Source organism: Stylophora pistillata, chromosome 7 (genome assembly GCF_964205215.1).
Source record: "Stylophora pistillata chromosome 7, jaStyPist1.2, whole genome shotgun sequence".
Lineage (NCBI taxonomy): Eukaryota > Metazoa > Cnidaria > Anthozoa > Scleractinia > Pocilloporidae > Stylophora > Stylophora pistillata.
The window spans coordinates 28020782-28045516 of record NC_142525.1 but is presented as its reverse complement, the minus strand read 5'-3'; the positions used below and the strand labels follow the sequence as shown (position 1 = coordinate 28045516).

At 39.0% G+C, this 24735-nt stretch overlaps 2 protein-coding genes across 7 annotated transcripts; one reads left to right on the top strand and one right to left on the bottom strand.

Moving 5' to 3' along the window:
- Positions 1 to 42: 42 nt before the first annotated feature.
- On the top strand, positions 43 to 16873 carry LOC111330593 (uncharacterized). 5 transcript variants are annotated; one of them, XM_022935469.2, is made up of 12 exons: positions 43 to 261; positions 1401 to 1565; positions 2668 to 2757; positions 4096 to 4481; positions 4717 to 4775; positions 5285 to 5338; positions 5713 to 5857; positions 7325 to 7398; positions 8218 to 8271; positions 8757 to 8821; positions 9950 to 10029; positions 15179 to 16873. In XM_022935469.2, the coding sequence occupies exons 2-12, from the start codon at positions 1492 to 1494 to the stop codon at positions 15235 to 15237; spliced, it is 1140 nt and encodes a 379-aa protein (XP_022791204.2). In that variant the 5' UTR covers positions 43 to 261; positions 1401 to 1491; the 3' UTR covers positions 15238 to 16873. The 5 variants fall into 5 exon arrangements, with proteins under 5 accessions (XP_022791204.2, XP_022791203.2, XP_088584645.1 ...); XM_022935468.2 differs by having other exon boundaries at positions 1387 to 1565; XM_088728519.1 differs by lacking the exon at positions 43 to 261 and adding an exon at positions 279 to 1301 and having other exon boundaries at positions 1387 to 1565.
- Positions 16345 to 24722, bottom strand: LOC111330594 (transmembrane protein 192). 2 transcript variants are annotated; one of them, XM_088728524.1, is made up of 7 exons: positions 24565 to 24722; positions 20603 to 20764; positions 19816 to 20062; positions 19519 to 19665; positions 18875 to 18986; positions 17060 to 17242; positions 16345 to 16843 (listed from the first exon to the last, which is right to left on the bottom strand). In XM_088728524.1, the coding sequence occupies exons 1-6, from the start codon at positions 24595 to 24597 to the stop codon at positions 17107 to 17109; spliced, it is 837 nt and encodes a 278-aa protein (XP_088584650.1). In that variant the 5' UTR covers positions 24598 to 24722; the 3' UTR covers positions 16345 to 16843; positions 17060 to 17106. The 2 variants fall into 2 exon arrangements, with proteins under 2 accessions (XP_088584650.1, XP_022791206.2); XM_022935471.2 differs by having other exon boundaries at positions 16345 to 17242.
- Positions 24723 to 24735: the final 13 nt, after the last annotated feature.

Genomic DNA, 24735 nt, shown 5'->3' with positions numbered 1-24735 from the left:
CACTTAATAGAAAATTTTCTCTATTTACACACTTTTGTACCTGTCATTTGACGAGAGGGCGGAACGAAAGGTCGGTCATGTTTTGAAACCGTTGGTTCCCATTCTCCCATTTGTAAACGCCAGAGACAATGTGTGGAGAAATCGAACGTACAAACAGAACGTTAAGAACGGATTATTCTGCAGCAAACACAAATAGCAGCTTAAAAGAATTTGGTTTTCTACGGAGGGTTGATACTCGTTTTGATTAAGGATTCGCTGAAGGTAGGAAGGATACTGAAAAGTAATTTCCCTACCACCACCAACCAACAGGCTAAACTACTTTAACTTCTAAGGCAACAAGATTGGACAGGTTAAACGATACGTAATTATTTCAAGACTTTCCAAAGATCCTTAAAAGAATTTCCAAAGATCCTTAGCCCGTTTTGCATGATCGATAGAAGTGTTCTCAACCACCGAAAACCAGCCGTGTGTGATCGGTGTTCTAAACATCAGTTAGGAAATGCTTTTCATCAGTTAGGAAATGCTTTTATTACAAAAATCTGTCTCCAGGAAAGAACTTGAAATCATGATACCTTTAGTGTTTTTTCCTATTTCTTTTGTCAATTTTCACTCGTGGGTTTTAAAGAAATACGTAGCTTGTCCGATGTTAGAATAATATTTTTTATATCTCCATGAATCAGAATTTTTTCTTTTAATGAATGATTTATTACTTAATTTTGATCTGAAATGAGAAGGCATCCAAAATTTGCGACATGGGAGAACTTATCGCCACTAAATTGACAAACTCTGCTTTAATTCCGAACAAGAATGCGAAGCCTCATAATCATTTATTTTTCATTGAACAGAATATCGTGCATAATTATTATTTGGGTGAAACTTATTGTATTAGTGGTTTGCTTTTGTCAGAATTACCGGTTGCAGCAGGTGTACCAATTTTGCTTCGTTGTCTTATCGATGTGTCCTTTCACTGGGGTTAATTGAACCACCCGTCGACAAAACTGTGACAGGGAGAACAAGGACATTTCACCCTTCACTGAACAACTTCACAATTTCTTAACATGGCCACAACCAAAACACGCTATTTAACGCACCAGCACTTACAAGTTGGAAATTATTTTGTTGATTGAAAAATGAATTGAAGCCAGAGAGTAAACGATGACGCAGAGTGGCTTTTAAGGGGAAAGGAAGGAAGGAAGGAAGGAAGGAGAGAGTTTCAGCTCTTTCAACGGTTCTCCTTTATGATCATCGTACAAATCTTCACTTGAAGGGCTGGAGATCCGAGTTTCTCTTGAGGATTGGAGGTGGAGGAAGCAAATCAGTGTCGAGCATATTAATAATTTTAAACTTCTGAGAGATGTGTCATATTTCATAAACTATTTTCGTTAGCATCAACTTTTCAGGTGACGACCATGAAACACAACATCGCAAAGTTTAAGAGGAATGGCCGGCGTGGATTATCAAGCAATTCCTACGTAAAAGAAGACTTGACGAATGGAATCTGTAGACCAGTATACTGCCTCTTCTGACTCGGAGGAATTAAGTTTGGACAATTTTACTTTGCAAAGGTATGGCTTGAAGAATTGTTCCTCTTTCTTTTGATGCATGCAGAAGAAAATAACAAAAACAGTGTTGAAGAACTAAACGTAAGCCTTTAGTCTCCTTTAGAAGGCACTGGGCGCTAGCTCTAGATTGTTGTCATGGCTAATAGATTGATTACAAGGCGAAACTGACTGCAATAGCCCATTTCCGAATTACCCTTGGCCTCATTTTCAAAACGAGTCCTGGTGCTCATCCTTTCAGAAGATAATAAGTTTTCGTTCACATGCAAATTAAACTCATTTTCACAAGAATGGTGGTGCACCAGGCCTCGTTTTGAAAATGAGGCCAAGGGTAATTCGGAAATGGGCTATTAAAAGCCTTCATGCCCAGCCCCATGGGAAAGGCGCTCGTGTTCTTTGTTTGAAAAATACGCACATTTAGAAACATGGTGATATCTCAGAGTCTTGTTTGTCTATGATTGGTAACCAGAACAGCGTAATTAGATCGAATTCTTTTCTGGGCATAATTGATCATTTGGTTTTTCCTTTTCACCAAACTTTAAGTTTACGTGAAAACGACTTTCAGTAAATTGATGAAACGATTTTTGTAGGAGATTGAATACAACTTCGGTCCACATTACTGACAACGAGTAGCCCCATATCCCTGGCAATCCGGTATCCATCACTAGAAAGTAAAATTGCAAATTAAATACAAAGCCTGGATTGGGCCATTTAAATCTACACACGATGTTGTCACGGAGCTAAAAATTGCCGTCAATAGGGCACCCGCGTGTTTTTTTTCCCTTCGAACGGGTCAGAGATACGGAGTCTCCACACAGTCTAATCGAAGTTCGAAAAAATTTGGCGAATCCGAAAATCCAAGGCCAGTGAGATAAGCAGTTGTTTCTCAGACACTCGGCCTAATAAGGGCTTGGGCATTTTAAGAATGTACCACTCGTTGGAGAGGATTATTGGCGCAGATGTCTTTTACCTCTCACACCGATCGACACTACGACAGGTAATTTTCCTTAAATCGTAGGACCTGTGATTATTAATTTGACGCATTTCTCCAAGATTTCACGCTTCACCTCCCCTGACGAAACTAAAAAAAAGTTATCGTTGATTGTAGACTAGCTAGCGCAAACACGGAGACAGAGGACACTAGCGATGGAAGCGACGAAGATTGCCGATCTACCAGGCGGGAGTCTGGCGATAGAAGGTGAGAACCACTTGACTTAGAATATTAATCTATCAAATATTTATGCTGGATTAATTACTCCGTGAGAGGAAAATAATCAAATTGCTCGACTGGTTCTATTCAGGGCCGTTTGTTTCTCGTTGCTTTTATACATCTGTCTTAAAACATGCTTACTGATTGAAAACTCCGAGTTGTGTAAAGGAACGGAGTATACACTACGAAAAAACTCGCTCAAATCGAAGCCGATTTCATCGTTTTTGAAGAGTCAACATTGCGGTTTAAAATGGAGCTTCTTCAGTAAAACTCCATCTTCGCCCAACCATTTACACCCTAAAACTAGAATTTAGATTCTCTGCACCGTTGTCTTTACATTTCCTATGGTATTGACGAGGAGAATTTGTTTAACAATCGAGAGCTTCTTTAGTTCAACTTGGTGATCATTTTCTTTATTCTCGTGGCCCTAATGTGTGATTCATGGGTTATATTGTAAGGACAAATTAGAAGTTGGCTACTCTTAGGGGTTAAAGAGTTAAGGTTTCGGAAAAAACTTCATTCTCGCTGGAAGAGCGAGCTTCGTGAGCTTCCAATGTCGAAAACGTGAAAAAGCTGTACCACGCTTCCTTATAAACTCACGATTTATTCGTTTGATTCAATAATTTTGCTACTACCCTTCAGCTGACTCCTACTCACAACTCTCTGCTTATTAATTAGAAGGAAACACACTCCACGTCCCGTTGTAAGCACGTGGAACAGCGCCATATATGGGACGATAAAACGCGTGCTGCATACATGTTTGCTTAGTTATGTATAAATAAACGAAATGGCTTATAAATGTCAATCGAATAGAGAATAATTAACGTAAAGTACAGTTTCCAACATCAATTACCGATTTTTAAGTTTTTTTTAGTGAGTCGATTGAAACAAAAACGTTCGTTGGTTTTTTTATCTCCGATCACGGCGTCAACTTAAGGGGAAAAAAATACCACGATTTCTTTTGCATGGGCCGTGACCTAAACCCATGTGTTAGTTTAGATTTAACACGGGAGCTAATCTGTCGGGTGGTAGGCTTTTATTTAGAGGTAGCGTTGGTTAGAATATATATAATCCACCAAATTGGTGTCAGTCAAAATATACGACAAAAAGATTGCAAACAGGTGACTGCTGCATGATACAGGTTTGCGCTGCATGCTAAAAAGGAGTTAAGATTTATCAGAGATATTACTCATTTGATCGAGTCCTTCATATTGTGCTCTGTCAACTCAGTATGGGATCAGCAGATGATTAAATAACGTGCAATCTTATTGTTGATTTAGAGACCAAGTGAACTTTGTCTTTTAACCGTTTTTCCATATTCAATAGGGAGATATCGCCAGAGAAACATCGCGACAAGAATAAAATCAAGAGCGATTTCTCAAAAGAAGCTTGGAACAAAACCCACATTCCAGGAGATTCAAATGAATCTCCAAAGCCAGTCACAAGTGACACAACACATTCTCTACGGGTACTCCCAAGTGGAGAAACTGAAACTTCCGCGAGTGCCCGAGCCTACTCTCCAGAGGAGGACAGTGAACTGTTTTCAACGGAATACGTCGATAAGTTGGTGGCCTCCTTTTGGAACAAAGTTGATCAGAAGATCGAGGCGGCGGTTTCTAATTACCAAGCGAGTCCGCAGGCCGGTCAGCAGACTAACCTGGAAAACAGTGCGCCGACAGATGATGCGAAAGCAAACGACGCAAAAACTAATGGTAATATAAAAAGAAAGCTAATGACTTTTCGGTATCATTCTCTCATTCAAAGAATTGGGCTGCGCTGCCATCTTGTTAAGACGCGTATTGATCCACTGGCCATTGTTAGTTGATCTGTTTTTCTCTTCGTTATTTCCTTCCACTTCACGGTTCAAGTATGTTTTTATATTCTTGTTTTGTCCTGTCAACACCACTCCCTACTCCCCATATTAAGCAGTATTTTTCCTTTTAACAGACAAAAGTACCACTAAGTACTCTGGAGGTGTCTGTGTATTCATCCTTTTTATATTCCAGGTAAGAACTTTATGGGACTTAAACCTCGTAATACACGGCCGGGTATAGGCCAGGTTATTGAGGAAGTGGTGGTTATTGGGCTTGTGGCCTAGATTGCGGGTAGAGGGGTCTGGGTTAGCCCTCGACTGGGTCATTGTGTTGTAAACTTCATTCCTACATAACCTCTTTCCTATTCTGAACACGAATGATCATCAGCGAGTTTAAGCCGGTGAAATACTCCCATTTGCCTATAGCTTAGCTTAGCTTAAAACTTACGAGAAACCTCAGACGCTTTTTGGCTTTCAGTGGAGAGGGAATTTTCACGTACCTTGGGAAGACAGTATAAAATTAAAGTTTCTGATGTGATTTAAACAACCAAAATAGGCCTCTGCTCGATGATCTCCAGCGTCCAAATTAAAATTGCGAATTGAGGGAAATTCTACATTCTCATAAACAAAACGATAATTTTGTTAGACGTTTTGAATCACGTGACCTGTTCAAACTATTTTCCAACTCGTTTTTTGTTGCAGTTCTTAGCAAAAATTTGGGTTATTTGTAAAGAGGAAATAAAGAACAAGTGGAAGGTCAGTACACTATGATATGACTTATGAAATAAAAGAAGTCGCGACGCACGACACTCGCTAGCTTTCAAACACTCGTCAGAAGAAACGATGTCGTTAAATGGTACATGTATAGCATGCTCTGAATATCAACACTGACTACATAAGTTTTAAGTCTCCAAAAAAAGGTCGCTTACTGCTAAAAAGGAGGCCTCTAGAAGCTTAGGGCGGTTCTTCTGCTGGTACAAAACCTACGGTGTCACTATTGTGTCAATCGGTTTTTACGCAAGGGGTAAAAAATCGAAGCTTCGGGGCTAAGCCAAATTTTTGCCAGCGTTGCATGTTCAGTCTGGGATTAATTGAATTCGCAATTTTCAAAACATTCTTCCTATCAACAGGAGCGGTTTACGGATGAAATGGGGCAGCATAATCTGAAAGCGATTATAACTCATCGCCACGCTAACTTCACAGTTGTCATGGTAACTCTGGTGGACTGTTTCCTAGTGATTGTCAATATTCTTGCTGACTTTGATGTGATTGATGGTAAGGCTCAACAGATATGTGTGGCGGTATGAAGAGATAAAATGGTTTAAATAGCATCGGGGGGGTACTCCCTTATAAGGGCATGGGGCGTGCGGCCAGCCAGGGTATGTTTTTTTTTTAAGATTTTTGTCTTAAACAGGGTATCAAATTTATCATTTTCTGTCTTAATCAGGGTATTGATTTATCAATTTTGTCTTAAACAGGGTCTCTTTTCTTGGAAGATAAACAGCAAAATTTTTACAAGCTGTAATTTTAATTAATATTGAATTCCGTTGATTTTGGCATTGATACCAGGCACATTAAATGTCTTAAACAGGGTATCAAAAATCGGAATTCTGTCTTAAAAAAGGGTAGGAAAATCAGCGAGTTTTGTCTTAAACAGGGTCATGGTCTGAGGGGCCGCGCCGCACCTTCCCGCCCAGGAATATATCGAGTACCCCCCCGGGAATAGCATGCGGTTGTTCAGCTAGGGACGATAGGAAGGTAAAGGGAAATCACAGCAAACATGATTATAACATAACCAAAGTAAAGCGCGCGCTCTGATTGGTCAATTTAGCGTCCCCCATTTGCCCATGGGTGTACGCTGCTGACGTGAGCAAATGCAAAGACTCTTTTTCCGCGCGCGCTTGTTTTTTCTGGTCACGTAAGATTTGTTAAATAAACGGGAACTCTTTAGCTACAGTGTGTTAATGTTATGTTATAAAACAAATGGTAAACACCACACCGTACACTATTGAGTTATGGATGCACTTGGGAGGTTTGCTAAGCACTCAAGAAGCTAGAGTCGCTCTCGGCTATCGCCTCGAGCGACTCTTACGCTTCTTTCGTGCTTAGCAACCTCCCGCGTGCATCCATAACTCAATAGTGTACGCTGTGGTGTTTACCATTTGTTAAATAAAGGGGGTATTTTTCTAAAGAAACAGAGGTGCTGCGTCGGTGGAGGGTATTACAGGATAATTTGGTTTTGTCAATTGAGTTGACGACGTAAATTGGCCATCGAAGAGAGTTTCTTTTGCTGTGACGAAGGGCTAACACTCAAAACGTCACCTTTGTAAACTCTCTAAGATGGCCTTTTTACATTATTCATTTTAAAACCAAATAAATAAGCCTAAGGTAAACATATCAAGTTGGCAACTATAACTCCAAGGGAATACTTGAAAACCACCTGAGCGTTGGAAAGCAAGCGGTCAAATGCAATTAGTATTCGTCCACATTTTATTGGGTGGTAGAGTGGCGTGGCATTCCTACACCAGTCTTTGAGCGTCCTAATAAAAAGCAGAACCAGTCCAATACCGAATTATTAAACCACCCTGCTTCTCTCAGTGTTATTAAGATTACTGAGTAAGCCAATCGCTAAGCATAGGTGCCATTTAATACTGAAGACACATCATTAAACTTTTCTTAAACTGATGGCATTTCACGTTTATGTGTCAAAGATGTCCTAAAATCATGGCTTTTATCTTTCAGATAACGGAATCGAGTTCATTTTTAATGGTTTTCTTTACATCAATTTGGTGATAATGTTCTTATTTGTTCTCGAGGTAAGGTTTCAATTATCCAAACGGTCCTCTTTAGTACCAGTGTCTATTTCGTTAACTTCTTACAGCGTAACATCAGTGTTCACATTCTCCACACTGTTGTCTCAACATTTGCTATGAATCCGATAAGGAGAATTTGTTTGACAATCAAGAGCTTAATTCTTGAACCGGTGATCATTTGCTTTATTCTCATGACCTTAATGTTTGATTCAGCCTTTAAACTGTAAGGAGAAATTAGAAGTTAGTCACTCTGAGGGAATAGGGGTTAAGGGGAATATGCATCACTTACGACAACTGTCATGATTTCCATCGACATGTATAGCTCCTGTAAGTATCTGCATGCACGTATATCTTTTTTTCACGGATTATTTACAAAATAGTTCTACTTCGAATTATCAAGAAGAGAAAGAAAACACCCCCACAATCCCAAGCAAAATTTGAGAGATGTTTACATCATTCGTACAACATTTTTTCGTTACAATTAACCGGATAACCTAAACCTCTCGCCCCCAGCCCTCCGCCCCACAGCCGCCCATATCAATACTCCGCGTGCCTTGCTTACAATGTGGTCTTGTCCTTGGTATTGCAACATCAGACGAGGAGAGGAGGAAGTGTTTTTTTCGTGAGATATAGGTGTGGCGGGTGGCCTGAGGCTTGAAGCTTAATTTCGCTTTAACTAGGAGAAGACTTGTACAAAACATGTCCTCTCAAAAAACTCTTAAACTCGGAACTGTCCTATCAGGGGATCTGTAAGGTAGTGTTCGTCTTGAGTCAATCGGGGCTAAGGAATGTTTCATCAGCATCTTCTGTTGTTCTTTCTAGTGTCTTACAAGAATGGCTGTTCTCAAAAAAGAACTGTTTCAAGGCAAGATGGAGGTAATCAACAGCTCCTCTATTGCAGGTTATCTCTCGTACGTGCGTTATGATTGGTAAATTTAACGGGCTTTCTTTCACGGTACGGCCCGCTAAATTCAAAATTTTGATTGGAATAAAATCCTTCCCCTCTATTTGAACCCAGACATATACTCAAAATACTCACCTCGTTTTCTCGGTTCGTACGGTTAGTGACGGACCAAGTTTTTCCCGCTCGCCCGCGCGCTTCGCACTTAGTACATAAACCGATCGGAAAAAACTCAGTCCGTAACTTAAATTAGCGACCTCGACCTCAGCTAGTAAGAAATATATATTAACCAGGCACAGCGCAAACTTGACGGCAAGCTATTCAGAACTGATGTTTTTGCAGCCAGAAGGATACTACCTTCAGGAGATATATATAACGCAATGCGGGGAGTACACTGTTTGGTTTTCGTTTCATTTTTTTACGCGTACAATCCAGATAATATTTATATTGTTTTACGCAGATGTTTGACGCTGCACTGGTGTATTTCTACTTTCTGGTAGAATTAATTACAAGCAATTGCTTAAGGTAAATCTGCGGTATAATTTATGACGTCACCATAAACAGCATTTTGCTCTTTTATCATATAAAGCAAATAAATTCCATGTTGCTGTACGTCTTGTTTTGAACTAGTAAAATTAGAAGTGTTTGGAAACAACTAAAATTAGGATTGGGCTGAATAAGTATTTGAGAATTGTTTTAGGGCTTGAAATCGTTGTTGGAGTCTTTTGAGCCTTTGTTTGTCATGTGCTCAAGACCACACATTTATTTTTATCTTTTGAATGTCCTTTAACTCTGTCAATAGGGCCTTACTCTCCGCAGACGATAATCGTCATCGCTAATCGTGTTTGGGTTTGTCCTTGACCTTGCTCATTGAGAGTCCCCAGCGGGAGCTTTAGTTTAGGGTTTTAGTTATCGAAGATTGGTTGGTTTTTTTTTTTAAGTACTTTATTATTCATTTCGAATGTCTCGTGAAATTGTTTTGGTAAGGTTCTTAAAATATGTGTACTCTGCCAATGTCAGCTGTCCCGTAAGCCCAAACATGCCTACCGACAGGATATTTAGAGCGTGTACTTAGGGCAGAAAAAGAGAGTGTGACAGAGACTCCAGGAGCGGATCCAGGATTTAGTCAAGGGGGGTTGGGAGAATTGTCCCCCTCCGGAGGTGTCCGAGATTTTGAAAATTAGGTCTTCGGAAACACGATTTCCAGTGTTCTGAGGGAAAATTTAGGGGGTTCGACCGAACCACCCGAACCACCCCTGGATCCGCCCCAGGACTCAGAGAGTGATCAAAAGTCCCTGTCAGAGTCCTGGTGCCTCCCGTTAGCGCGTCAGTGCTCGAGCTAGTTTACCCGAAAAAGTCCAACCATCCGTTCAGTAATAGATGATAAAAGACGTCAAAATCTAAACAGCGCTAGCAGATCAGTGATACACTGAGCTGTTCCTCGTGTGCCACTTTTTTTTCTTACCACATTTTGATGTCATCTGATAACTAAATAGACATATGCAACATGGAATCTATTTGTGAAAATGACGACTCAAACTTAGCACGGAAGGCTTTTAAATTGTGTACATTTGTTGCTTTCATGTGCATTTTGCTCGAAAGGTTGTATTGATGTTACACTTATCTGATTTTCATACATTTTTTTTTTTCCAGTGAAGTAGGGAATCCTTACCCCAAGTACCTTCATATGATAGTTATTCTTCGATGCTGGCGCATTCTTCTTGTTTTAGAACGTAAGTGATTAACTTCAACTTAGTGCTTCATGATACCGGAACAAAATTTGAATAGTCTGGCTGAGTTACTTAGGACCTGGGTGCTGGGCTGACGAAATTTGTTTGGCTTCACCAAAAGTCTCGAAAAAATTCATCTCCATCAAATTCTAAATTTGTCAATTCTAAATTTGTCAATCTGAAAAACAGAAAAAATATTTTTTATTTGTTGACTACTAAGTGTCAATCACATGAATGAACAGAACTTGGAACATGCATTAAAAACGGGATATAAAATTTCTTGATTGACGTTTTGCCTCAAATCGTGGCTTGTAAATTGAAAAATCTGTCAGATTTCTGCCTGACAAATATTTGTCTTGCTGAGAGGGAGGACGACGGCGCCTTTGAAGATTGGTAAAGCTTGATAAAATTTGGTAGGGAAAAAAAAATCACCGGGTGCACTTGTCTCAAGGAACTGATGACAGATGTTTTCCCAAAATGATGAAACATTTGACTTGTGCGCCGGGGCCCTTAATCACTTATTGCCCAGCTCATTGATCAACTGACTGACTGATTGACTGAGTAACTGAATGATCGACTTCCTCTTTGACCGACTGACTAACCAGATGACTGTCTGACTGATTGATTGACTAACTGACTGATTGATTGACTAGCTGACTGATTGATTGACTAACTGACTGATTGATTGACTAGCTGACTGATTGATTGACTAGCTAACTGATTGATTGACTAGCTGACTGATTGATTGACTAACTGACTGATTGATTGACTAACTGACTGATTGATTGACTAACTGACTGATTGATTGACTAACTGACTGACTGATTGACTAACTGACTGATTGATTGACTAACTGACTGATTGATTGACTAACTGAGTGATTGATTGACTAACTGACTGATTGATTGACTAACTGACTGATTGATTGACTAACTGACTGATTGCTTGACTAACTGACTGACTGATTGACTAACTGACTGACTGATTGACTAACTGACTGACTGATTGACTAACTGACTGACTGTTTGACTAACTGACTGACTGTTTGACTAACTGACTGACTGATTGACTAACTGACTGACTGATTGACTAACTGACTGATTGATTGACTAACTGACTGATTGATTGACTAACTGACTGATTGATTGACTAACTGACTGATTGATTGACTAGCTGACTGATTGATTGACTAGCTGACTGATTGATTGACTAGCTGACTGATTGATTGACTAGCTGACTGATTGATTGACTAGCTGACTGATTGATTGACTAGCTGACTGATTGATTGACTAGCTGACTGATTGATTGACTAGCTGACTGATTGATTGACTAGCTGACTGATTGATTGACTAGCTGACTGATTGATTGACTAGCTGACTGATTGATTGACTAGCTGACTGATTGATTGACTAGCTGACTGATTGATTGACTAGCTGACTGATTGATTGACTAGCTGACTGATTGATTGACTAGCTGACTGATTGATTGACTAGCTGACTGATTGATTGACTAGCTGACTGATTGATTGACTAGCTGACTGATTGATTGACTAGCTGACTGATTGATTGACTAGCTGACTGATTGATTGACTAACTGACTGATTGATTGACTAGCTGACTGATTGATTGACTAACTGACTGATTGATTGACTAACTGACTGATTGATTGACTAACTGACTGATTGATTGACTAACTGACTGATTGATTGACTAACTGACTGATTGATTGACTAACTGACTGATTGATTGACTAGCTGACTGATTGATTGACTAGCTGACTGATTGATTGACTAACTGACTGATTGATTGACTAACTGACTGATTGATTGACTAACTGACTGATTGATTGACTAGCTGACTGATTGATTGACTAGCTGACTGATTGATTGACTAACTGAATGATCGACTTCCTCTTTGACCGACTGACTAACCGGATGACTGTCTGACTGATTGATTGACTAACTGACTGATTGATTGACTAACTGACTGATTGATTGACTAGCTGACTGATTGATTGACTAACTGACTGATTGATTGACTAGCTGACTGATTGATTGACTAGCTGACTGATTGATTGACTAGCTGACTGATTGATTGACTAACTGACTGATTGATTGACTAACTGACTGATTGATTGACTAACTGACTGATTGATTGACTAGCTGACTGATTGATTGACTAACTGACTGATTGATTGACTAGCTGACTGATTGATTGACTAGCTGACTGATTGATTGACTAGCTGACTGATTGATTGACTAACTGACTGATTGATTGACTAACTGACTGATTGATTGACTAACTGACTGACTGATTGACTAACTGACTGACTGATTGACTAACTGACTGATTGATTGACTAACTGACTGATTGATTGACTAACTGACTGATTGATTGACTAACTGACTGATTGATTGACTAACTGACTGATTGCTTGACTAACTGACTGATTGCTTGACTAACTGACTGACTGATTGACTAACTGACTGACTGATTGACTAACTGACTGACTGTTTGACTAACTGACTGACTGATTGACTAACTGACTGACTGATTGACTAACTGACTGATTGATTGACTAACTGACTGATTGATTGACTAACTGACTGATTGATTGACTAACTGACTGATTGATTGACTAGCTGACTGATTGATTGACTAGCTGACTGATTGATTGACTAGCTGACTGATTGATTGACTAGCTGACTGATTGATTGACTAGCTGACTGATTGATTGACTAGCTGACTGATTGATTGACTAGCTGACTGATTGATTGACTAGCTGACTGATTGATTGACTAGCTGACTGATTGATTGACTAGCTGACTGATTGATTGACTAGCTGACTGATTGATTGACTAGCTGACTGATTGATTGACTAGCTGACTGATTGATTGACTAGCTGACTGATTGATTGACTAGCTGACTGATTGATTGACTAGCTGACTGATTGATTGACTAGCTGACTGATTGATTGACTAGCTGACTGATTGATTGACTAGCTGACTGATTGATTGACTAGCTGACTGATTGATTGACTAGCTGACTGATTGATTGACTAGCTGACTGATTGATTGACTAGCTGACTGATTGATTGACTAGCTGACTGATTGATTGACTAACTGACTGATTGATTGACTAACTGACTGATTGATTGACTAACTGACTGATTGATTGACTAACTGACTGATTGATTGACTAACTGACTGATTGATTGACTAGCTGACTGATTGATTGACTAACTGACTGATTGATTGACTAACTGACTGATTGATTGACTAACTGACTGATTGATTGACTAACTGACTGATTGATTGACTAGCTGACTGATTGATTGACTAGCTGACTGATTGATTGACTAACTGAATGATCGACTTCCTCTTTGACCGACTGACTAACCGGATGACTGTCTGACTGATTGATTGACTAACTGACTGATTGATTGACTAACTGACTGATTGATTGACTAGCTGACTGATTGATTGACTAGCTGACTGATTGATTGACTAACTGACTGATTGATTGACTAACTGACTGATTGATTGACTAGCTGACTGATTGATTGACTAACTGACTGATTGATTGACTAACTGACTGATTGATTGACTAGCTGACTGATTGATTGACTAACTGACTGATTGATTGACTAACTGACTGATTGATTGACTAACTGACTGATTGATTGACTAGCTGACTGATTGATTGACTAACTGACTGATTGATTGACTAACTGAGTGATTGATTGACTAACTGACTGATTGATTGACTAGCTGACTGATTGATTGACTAACTGACTGATTGATTGACTAGCTGACTGATTGATTGACTAACTGACTGATTGATTGACTAGCTGACTGATTGATTGACTAACTGACTGATTGATTGACTAACTGACTGATTGATTGACTAGCTGACTGATTGATTGACTAACTGACTGATTGATTGACTAACTGACTGATTGATTGAGTAGCTGACTGATTGATTGACTAACTGACTTATTGATTGACGAACTGACTGATTGATTGACTAGCTGACTGATTGATTGACTAGCTGACTGATTGATTGACTAGCTGACTGATTGATTGACTAGCTGACTGATTGATTGACTAACTGAATGATCGACTTCCTCTTTGACCGACTGACTAACCGGATGACTGTCTGACTGATTGATTGACTAACTGACTGATTGATTGACTAACTGACTGATTGATTGACTAGCTGACTGATTGATTGACTAGCTGACTGATTGATTGACTAACTGACTGATTGATTGACTAACTGACTGATTGATTGACTAGCTGACTGATTGATTGACTAACTGACTGATTGATTGACTAACTGACTGATTGATTGACTAGCTGACTGATTGATTGACTAACTGACTGATTGATTGACTAACTGACTGATTGATTGACTAACTGACTGATTGATTGACTAGCTGACTGATTGATTGACTAACTGACTGATTGATTGACTAACTGAGTGATTGATTGACTAACTGACTGATTGATTGACTAGCTGACTGATTGATTGACTAACTGACTGATTGATTGACTAGCTGACTGATTGATTGACTAACTGACTGATTGATTGACTAGCTGACTGATTGATTGACTAACTGACTGATTGATTGACTAACTGACTGATTGATTGACTAGCTGACTGATTGATTGACTAACTGACTGATTGATTGACTAACTGACTGATTGATTGAGTAGCTGACTGATTGATTGACTAACTGACTTATTGATTGACGAACTGACTGATTGATTGACTAGCTGACTGATTGATTGACTAGCTGACTGATTGATTGACTAGCTGACTGATTGATTGACTAACTGACTGATTGATTGACTAGCTGACTGATTGATTGACTAACTGACTGATTGATTGACTAGCTGACTGATGGATTGACTAACTGACTGATTGATTGACTAGCTGACTGATTGATTGACTAACTGACTGATTGATTGACTAGCTGACTGATTGATTGACTGAGTAACTGAATGATCGACTTCCTCTTTGACCGACTGACTAACCGGATGACTGTCTGACTGATTGATTGACTAACTGAATGACTGAAAGACTGATCGACTCACTAGCCGACTGACTTTATTCCGATTTAGTCACTTCTCTTTTCACTTCTTTCCTAGAACTTCAGCTGGAGAAAGAACTAGAATTGAGCGCCATAGAAAGCCAAACGCAAAGATGACAGCAGTGAAGGACCACACCCATTTTTTAAACAAATTTTCCGAGGCATTTCAAACGAGCATCGAAATCGACATTTTTATTTAATCTTTCCTCCCCCAAGATTGCCACTTTAACTCTCCGTTTTGTCTGCCACACCTTCCTTACAAAAATTACTTCAGGGAATTCGCTCGAAACTTTTTGATTCATTGTTTGCCTAACGACGCTTTAAAGGAAAGGCCATTCGGAAAAGCTGCTAAGCACAGTGGCTGCTCCATAAAAAACCTATATAATTTTCCATTTGCAAAGGCTTTGCTCTGACAGGTATGTAATTCCATTGAGAATTATGACCAGAAAGTTACGTCATAGTGTAACCGATTAATTCTGTGGTTGACAATCGCCCCCTTCCCCACCGAATGAAAAGAGGACCAGAGTTCTTTTAGCATCACAGCGGGGGAAGGGATAAAAAGAACTTGAAGTGAACGCAAAGCTACCTCAAAGTGCTCAGATAGCGCTAGTTCTTGATTATGTGTAGCGTAACATTATAATCGTTTTTCTTTGTTTTATACTGTAATGAAACGTTTTTCCGAACAGCTATAGCGCGAACTTAAATCCATATAAGGTCCGATTGATGTAGTCAACGTTTCGGTTTTACATGACCTACAATTCTTTGTGAAATACAGTGGCGTTAGAATCGCCAAGATTGATATCTTTACGTTAGTAAGGATTTCCATGCACTTTTGTATATCAAGATTCTCATAATGAGAGGTTCCTTATATAAATTGACGTATTTTAAACTACCTTTCGAAAAGAATGTACGTTTTTTAAAAGCAATGATGGTTTCTATTTTCAGCAAACATCAGGTGCATAATAAAAAATAGTGTAGAAATATAGCCATATTTAACCAATACATGGCTCCATATCTTTAGTACGGTAACCTTGTTCAAATTTCACTCATTGGGTGTAAACGAACATCAAAGACAAATAATAAATTATTGAGTCCGAAAACTGTAGGAAAGGTAATATGAATACATGGATAAATATAGTCTATTAACTTTTTCAATCCTCAAAAAGTGTTCTTCTAAAAGTGGAGAATGTGACACTGGCAATAGGAACACAAACGAAACTCAAGTACATTGAAACCACTCAGCCTTACTCTTTATTTTCCCAATTCCTCATTAATAAATACAAAATAATGTATTCTAGCATTTGAAACCATAGCAGTACTTCTTTTTTTTACAAACCTGTTTCAACAATATATTAGAGGAATTAAAAAACCACTCAATAAATGTTTGAATCTTAAGAAGAGAAACTCAAAAAAGATGGTCATGACTTTTAAAGGGGTAAATTATTTTGCTAATTAGGTTTGATTCTTCCTACATTTTGTAGAACGTTTAGTATGACAAACGGGTTTCGAGTATTAACGATTTTGGTCTACCAATTTAACAGACGACTTGGTCGTTTGAAAAACTTTTCGAGATCTGAGAGGAAAGACCTATCTTGTATCTTATCCATTCCTTGTAACACTCACGTATAAATACAAATTAGCCGTCCCCCAGGCGTTCTCTTTCAATCCGAACAAAGTCTAGGAAGGGGTCACGTGACGGCTCACAGTAGCATTCAGAATTGTCCTTTTCACAGTTGTGGGCTTGGTGGCCAAGCCTTTGAACAGGAGTGAGGCTAAGGGTGACCTTGTTATGATAGAGATGTTGCTGCTTTTCAAATGCAAATTTCTTTGTTATCATGTTACCTAGATACAGGTCTCTATCCCAACAGGGTCACCCTTAACCTCAGTCCCGTTCAAAGGCTTGGCCACCAAGCCCACAACTGTAAAAAGGACTATTGACCTAGCGCAGGGACCTTGGAACTTCATGTAAGCCGAATACAAACAGGATCAGGCCTCCAAGCTTCCTCGGCCTTGTTGTGCAGTTAGTTTCATCAGTCGTTTGCCCAAGTTGGTGTTGTGTTGCTGCAAATATCGGATCATGTCCGCTTGTTTCTCCAAGACTTCATCCAAGTAATCATTGTCTCTAAGAGGGTGTTCAATGTATAAGGTAGTTAAATTTATGCATCAGCCATAACTATCACTAGGACAGAATCCAAAAGACTTCTATGCCTGGTCACTAAAAACATGAACTCACTTATAATTACATGAATTCAACACGTGTGTCTCGGATATCTGTAAGATAGATCATGAGATCGAGATTTTTAGCGCGTGAAAGGTGAAAGTCCACACTATCCCTCACGCTTAGGAATAGTCCTTTTTACAGTTGTGGGCTTGGTGGCCAAGCCTTTGAACACGAGTGAGGCTAAGGATGACCTTGTTATGATAGAGATGTTGCTGCTTTTCAAATGCAAATTTCTTTGTTATCATGCTAACTAGATACAGGTCTCTATCAGAACAGGGTCACCCTTAGCCTCACTCCTGTTCAAAGGCTTGGCCACCAAGCCCACAACTGTAAAAAGGACTATTGAGAGTGAATAATCAAATAATTTGAGTAGAAATATACGAGTCATTCCAAACTGAAAAAGACTTCAGTGCACCTAGGGGGTGAGGGACTGTCAAAAGGAAGGAGAGAAGGAGGGGAGGGGAAGGGAAGGGCAATAGAAACTTCTGTCCATTCTAACTCTTAAAGTGCATATGACACGAAATTTTTTTCTCTTGTTTCTTGTAGTTGGATATCTACGGAAAACGTTTCGAAGCTTTAAAAGTGCTGGAAAAATGTAAAAAGCATTTTTTTTGCTTTCAAAATACGTGCAATTTGCCTTCAAATTTGTCCCGGAGACTGGTACCTAGTTTATCACCGTCGAAGTTATTCGTGACGTCATATTGTGTACCTTTGCCACGAAGGTCTGTTGTTGCTAAGAGGATTCTGCAGTACTTCGTAGTAGATAGATAGTGCATTGAAAGGCAAAGATGTCCAGTGATTCTAACGATTCCTTTGAGTCCAACTCTTCTGAAAATTCCATTGACTTCAAAGAATCTGGGTACACAATGTGACGTCACGTGCGATTTTGGCTGCGCGATGACCGGGAAAAATTTGAAGGCAAATTGCATGTATTTTGAAAGCAAAAACAATGCTTTTTAGATTTTTCCAGCACTTTTAAGGCTTCGAAACATTTTCTATAGATATCCAACTGCAAGAAACAAGAGAAAAAAATTTTGTGTCATATGCACTTTAATCAAGCATAAACAATAGCATGCTTGTCCTAATAAGACACCTGGCCCCAGTTGTTCAAAGGGCAGATAACACTATCCAACGGATAAACCACTATCCAGTGGATAAGTGTTACCAAAACGTACTGTGCTATCCACCGGATAGCGATTTATCCAGTGTATAGTGTTATCCATCCTTTGAACAACTGGGGCCTGCACTGCAAACTGGCACCAAAGTCCAGTCAAGGACAAATAAATATTAAACACAACACCAGGAGTGTTGTCCAACAGCCAATCACTGAGGGAATATTTCTACAAATTGCACCAAACACAGAAGTTGAATACCAGCCAATCATAGCTGAGTATACATTAGGTAACATGTAACCAGTTGACCTTCAAGCCCAAGGAAGAATCATTTGATACATGCAATCCACAACAGAAGTTTCTAAATTGTGCGACTTGTAGAGCTACTGAAGTTCTGGAGGGATGACAATTCCATACTCACCTGTATCCTGTTGTGGAAAGGGAAGATACCCCATTGTTTGTGTAAACGTTAAAAAAGTCTGAGTCCTCTGCATCTGGGAGTGGTTGCCTTGCATTAAACTTAAAAACTTTAACTAAAACAACAAAATATAAAAACAATGACATAGAAAACAAGTAACGGTAAGCACTTTCACTCCCATAGTGAACAGAACACAATATTCTTTACTGCAGCATTTTAACAGGATGTCAATACGACAGGTACAGAGAATTTGGAAAAGTTATCAAACTGAGGGACAATGCATTCATATAGAAACAAATTCTTGGGAGTAGCCTACAATTATAACTAAAATAATTGCTATCAGAATTTGGGAGAGAAAAGTATTGATACATTTAATTTAGTACACATATGTACAAGTAAATAATTATAACTTTTATTAATTGATCAAACAGCATCATACAAATAGTCTCGCGAATAGCAAGGATAGTTACTTATGAGATCTTGGGGGTGAAAGACGTAAAAACTATCTTTAAAATAGCTTTTCCAGACACTTCCAGAAAGACAGAGTAGCCTTCATGGAAATGAATTATCATTTGTTCAAGACTATGCTTTCAGAACAAAGGGAGACTAGTTTTAAAATGTTCAATGGAATTAATTGTGCAGCTTACCTATGTACCACAGAATCCCAGGTACAGAAATAATAAACTCAATAGTGAAAGTAATCTGCAATATATTGTACAGTGCTAGGCCACCTCTGTCAGATTCCTTTGAATCATGACCAATAACTGCATACAAAACCAACAGAACAGCATTTCCTAGAAGAAAAATGAACAGTGCATTTGCCTCTGGATATATCAAGCCTTCAAGGGAAATTGCACAGGTTTGAGTTGAAAGGGGTTGGAGTCATTTGAAACCAATGACAAAATTTTTTTTCTGCTGAAGGTATTGGAAAAATGTAACCATACCTAGTGATAACACTGAGTGTGGAATTCTTCGTAACTCCTTTGTTTCTCTAAAGAACTCCAGGTAACCTTTAGCTTGGGATTGATGATGTTGAAATTGTAAAACTCTGTCACAGATAAATATAATCACCCACAACCCCACATGGAGTAAGATGAGGAAGCTGAATGGAGGATCTGTACCACCAAGTGACAAGGACTCACCCATGAGTTTTTTGTTAGGTAAAATAAATTGAAGGGATTCAAATGAAATCTGGAAAAAAAAAATTGGAAAAAATTGTAATTATTTATATAGAAGCTTTAAATCTGCATTAGTGTTTACTGAAAATTCTAGAGGGTGATAAGTTACCAAGTTTTACAGGCTATGATACCATGCCATACAAAACAGAACCAATCAGAATACAGACAACTTGTTGTTTATTCCGTGCGGCATTAACAGTAAATCCAAACATCTTATTCCAGTGGAAATTTAGCAGTTGTAGTTTCTCTCAAGCATTTGGCTGTATCAATTTTATTTTACATGCACTCTTTTCATTGAGGGCTTACTTTTCATTTGTAACCATCTTTTCTTCAATCAACTGAAGACAAGTCTTAAGAAACAGTCGTGTAAAAGAGGGAAATTTTATGAGAATTATTTATCACAATCAACAAAATATTAATCCTTTGTTGACTGACCTAAACTGAGTTTTTCTCAGTCCAAAAAAGGCAAATGAAGAACTTGGTCAACATCCAACTTATAGTGTTCTTACACTGACCATTACTTCCTTAGGTCTTAATTTATGCATGTACTCACAAAGAGGATCAATTGCAGAATAGCAATCCATGCTGTTCGAATTGGATGAAACTTTGTTTCTGGTAGAAGACCCAGAGAAGCTGTATCATTAGCTAAGGCTTCCTCCTGGGCTTGAGAAGGTATCACTGGACTGGCACTGTCCTCTCGGTTGAAAAAGTAACCCTGTGAAAAAACAAACAAACAATTAATTCCTCTTGAATTTTAGAGCAGCTTAATTGAAAATTTTTAAAAAATTAAATAATAATAGCTTGAGTGAGCAATGCTCAATTACAACTGACTGGCTATAATTATAATTAATACGTAAGAGGACTATGTGCTTGTCCAATTTCGGAAAAACAATTGGATTAAAAAAATTTCTCTGACAGCCAAATTGGACTCAGCCTACGGCCTTGTCCAATTTTGTGTTTGCCCCAAATAGAAGCGACTGATTTGCATGGACATTTCGTCTTAGAGACAAGCTTTTATACAAGACAGCAGTTTACAGCCTACAAGATGAAGGCGATTATCAAACAATTCTTAGCCCAACTGGTTGGCTTACTGGTGATATAATACAACAGGCTCAATTGCTGCTACAGAAAGAAAATTCAGTAATCGAAGGATTGCAGAGGCCCACTCTAGGCCCAGCACATAACTTTGATGTTGTTTCTGGGGAACTTGTGCAAATTCTGCATACCGGAAGTAATCACTGGGTTTGTGTAAGCTCGATTGGATGTTTGCCTGGCCATGTAAATCTCTATGACAGCCTCTACCATGATGCCATTTCCCAAGAAGTAGAAGACCAGACAAATGACTCACTCGGTGGGACACTGGCTAGTCTACAGTTTGTTTCTGTGCAACAGCAAACAAATGGAAGGGACTGTGGCGTTTTTGCCATTGCCTTTACCACATGCCTTGCTTTGGGAATAAATCCAAGCCATGTGACATTTGACATTCAAGGAATGCATTCACATTTAGTTGCATGTTTTAAGACAGAAAAAATGAGCATGTTTCCATGTTTTTGAGTCTTACCAATTCTGTTTAATTAAGGAGGAGTGAGATATTTTTCTTTGGTATAACAATAAAACTATAAGTTTTTATAAGTTTCCCAAATTAATATTGTGTGGCTCCAGAAAATGTCCACGCTCACCCTATGGAAGGTCAATGGAAATTCAAAGGGGGAGGGTTTTACAAAATCTAAAATTTATAAGTCAAAGTATGAAACTTAATTGGGAATTTCAGGGAGGGAGAGAGAGAAGGTTAAAAAAGGTAAAGCCTTCCATGTTGGAGGTATGGATATTTTCTGTAACCACACATTTTACTTCAGGGCTAATGTATGTGAACATCACATAATTTCTAGGAATTACTACTCAACAAGGATTAAATGGGTCTCACCAGGTGAAAAGTTCAGGTCAACAATATTTGTTTATTTTGGTCATTATTTTAAAATACTAAATGTTCCAAACAAAGGTCTCTTCATTTCAGTCTAGTAGTTTTGGTTGAGAGACATTGATGGGCTCCTGACTGCAAAGATTAGTTAAAAGTCAAAAGACAATACATACATGTATTTACTGATTATTCCCTTTGTTAATATGAACTGTCTGTTTTATTGTGATGTGCATGTAACAATGAATTATCATGTTGCAGGGCTTTGAAAAACTGAATTCCAGCTTTCCCTGCAAACAAGCAGCTCTCAAATTTCAAAAACTTTATCATCGTCTAATGAGCTATAAATACCCTTTTCTTGTTGAAGAATAATACGCTAAGTATAGAAAACAGGTGTTTCAAAGAGCTTGCCACTGAAATGATTAATCAAAAGGAATTATTGGAGGGCACAAATTAACAAGGGCAGAACAAACCCTTACAATTTGGTCTATCATGGGGATCTTTGTATCTGGAGTTCCTCTGCGGTTGGAATAGAGAAAATCTGTAGGCAGTGTTCCTTCTAGAATGGTGTACTTTCGCTTCAACAAACCAATAACTCTCTCCACATATATTCTCACATTTCCAATGCCCCTTGTTCGCTCCACATCTACAGGATCTAACTGTGACTTTCCCTTAGTAAATGCTGGGATTACTAACTTGGCTTGTTTCAGCCCAATGCTATCACAAATAGTAAATCCCCGATCAGCCATGACCATGTCACCAGGAAGTAGGTTTTCTAAAGACCCACAATTCTCAGTCAAGCACTTGTCAGAGGTGCGGCCACCCCAAGCCTCAGACACAAAACAAACAGTTCCTTGTGGAGTAATTCCAATAAGAATTTTTACTGTGTTATGGTGCTTATAATTAGAAAAAGTCTGTGCCCTGGCAAGTGAGTTTGTTGGCCCATCAATAAACACCTCAAAGCAGTCAATTATTACTGTGACCTGCTTACCAACGGCATACTGAAAAGACATAGGCATTGTCCTCCATAGTCTTTCCCTGTCTGGCCAAAAAACCAGGGGAGACAGTCGGGCATCCATCACCATCATCCACGATGAAAAGATACTTGAAACTGTGGATACTGAAACCACAAACCGGTAAGCTAGGTCTTGAAAGGGAACGTTTAGCCGCAGCTTGATGAGCACCATGATAAATTCCTGAAATCTTTTCAGGGATTGTGTGCGGCGGGTAATGTACTTGGCAACATGCTCAAACACCACCATGAGTATTTCCCAAGAAGGCAGTCCGGTGTAAAATCAAACTTTTTTGTCCATATGAAAAAATTCTTTATCTGGTGCCTTGCACCCACTTTGCCTAGCATTCAGAAGGTAGTCAAATTCTTCAGTTTGTGTTTCAGCATCCAGTTTTGTCACCGCTGACACGCAAGAAGTGGTGCTCGTTTCACTCTGTTCTTCTGTTTGTGTTTCGACATTCACTGTTATCGCAGCTGACACGAGGGAAGCAGTGTCTGTTACACTTTGTTCGTCACTCACACAAGGCTCATCTAGCATAATTGCTTCGCTCTTTTTTTCGCTCTCTAAAGTTGACATGCTTGGTGGAGTGGTAAAGTCTACGTCAATTATATGCTCTCTGCTTCCATCGATAAATTTTCTCTTCTTGGCTGCCTCTTGTTCTTGCTGCTTGATCGCACTCTTCCTTCGGGCCTTCGCTCGCTCACTCCTCTGAGCAGCAGCCCCCACATCTTCTTTGTTGTACTCTTTCTTGGTTAAATGACGTGTTGGAATCCAATCTTCATTGAACCTGTCCCAGTTTGCTGCAGACCTGCCAGAAATGAAGTGACGACTACAAACACGCTCGTTCTGCCAAACATTCTTTGTTTTCAGGTCAGCACGACCTATCGCGGAAATCCAAAGATTTCTCCTCTCTCGGGTTAACTCTTCGAACTCTTCGCCTTGATTAGTGATAATAGCAGGTACAGAATAAAAACCAATGCTATCTTGACCACTTTTGCTTCCACAAATGCCAATAATACAAAGAACCGTGACACTTTCTTGCATTCACTCTCTCTCATGCTACTTTTTGTTTACACCTGAGGGACACAATCATGGCGGATAGCAACGGTTGTCAAGTTAGGGGTCACGTGGGTGAGAACCAAGAATTGCTTTACTTGTAATCGAGCGAGGGACGGATGAACGAAAGTGAAAAAGATTTAAACAACTAGTTAGCACGCAAAAACTTTAGTATCTGCTCGCTGTTGTTTGTTCACCAGTGAGATAGCTTTACATATGTCTAGTCTGTTTCTTATTCTCTACCAATAATTTATGCTAGTGAAATTGATTCATGTACTTCACCTAACGTGTGACAAGCTAAACCATCATGATCAAATGAGTGGAAATGTATTTGATTGCGACAATGTTAGCGTGCGTATCTTCCTCACCACCCAAGAAATACATTTAGCTCTCTATTTTTCATATAAAACTAAAATGAACGAAAGCACAAATGGAAGCTGTAGAATACATATGAAACACTCGTTACTTTCAGGTGATCAACACCGGAGTATTTAAGAATAACGACTGCTGATGTGGAAAAAAATATCTTACCCCGCTTCCTCGGTCTCCACTTAAACTAACCATCTCAGAGCTTTGGAGTCTTTCACATTTCGTATCGAAACACAAACTTCGGACACTAGAACTTGTGAGAAGCTAAATATATTCACCTAAATTATGCCTGAAAAGCACATGACTGAAAACATTTCAGAATTATAAAATGAG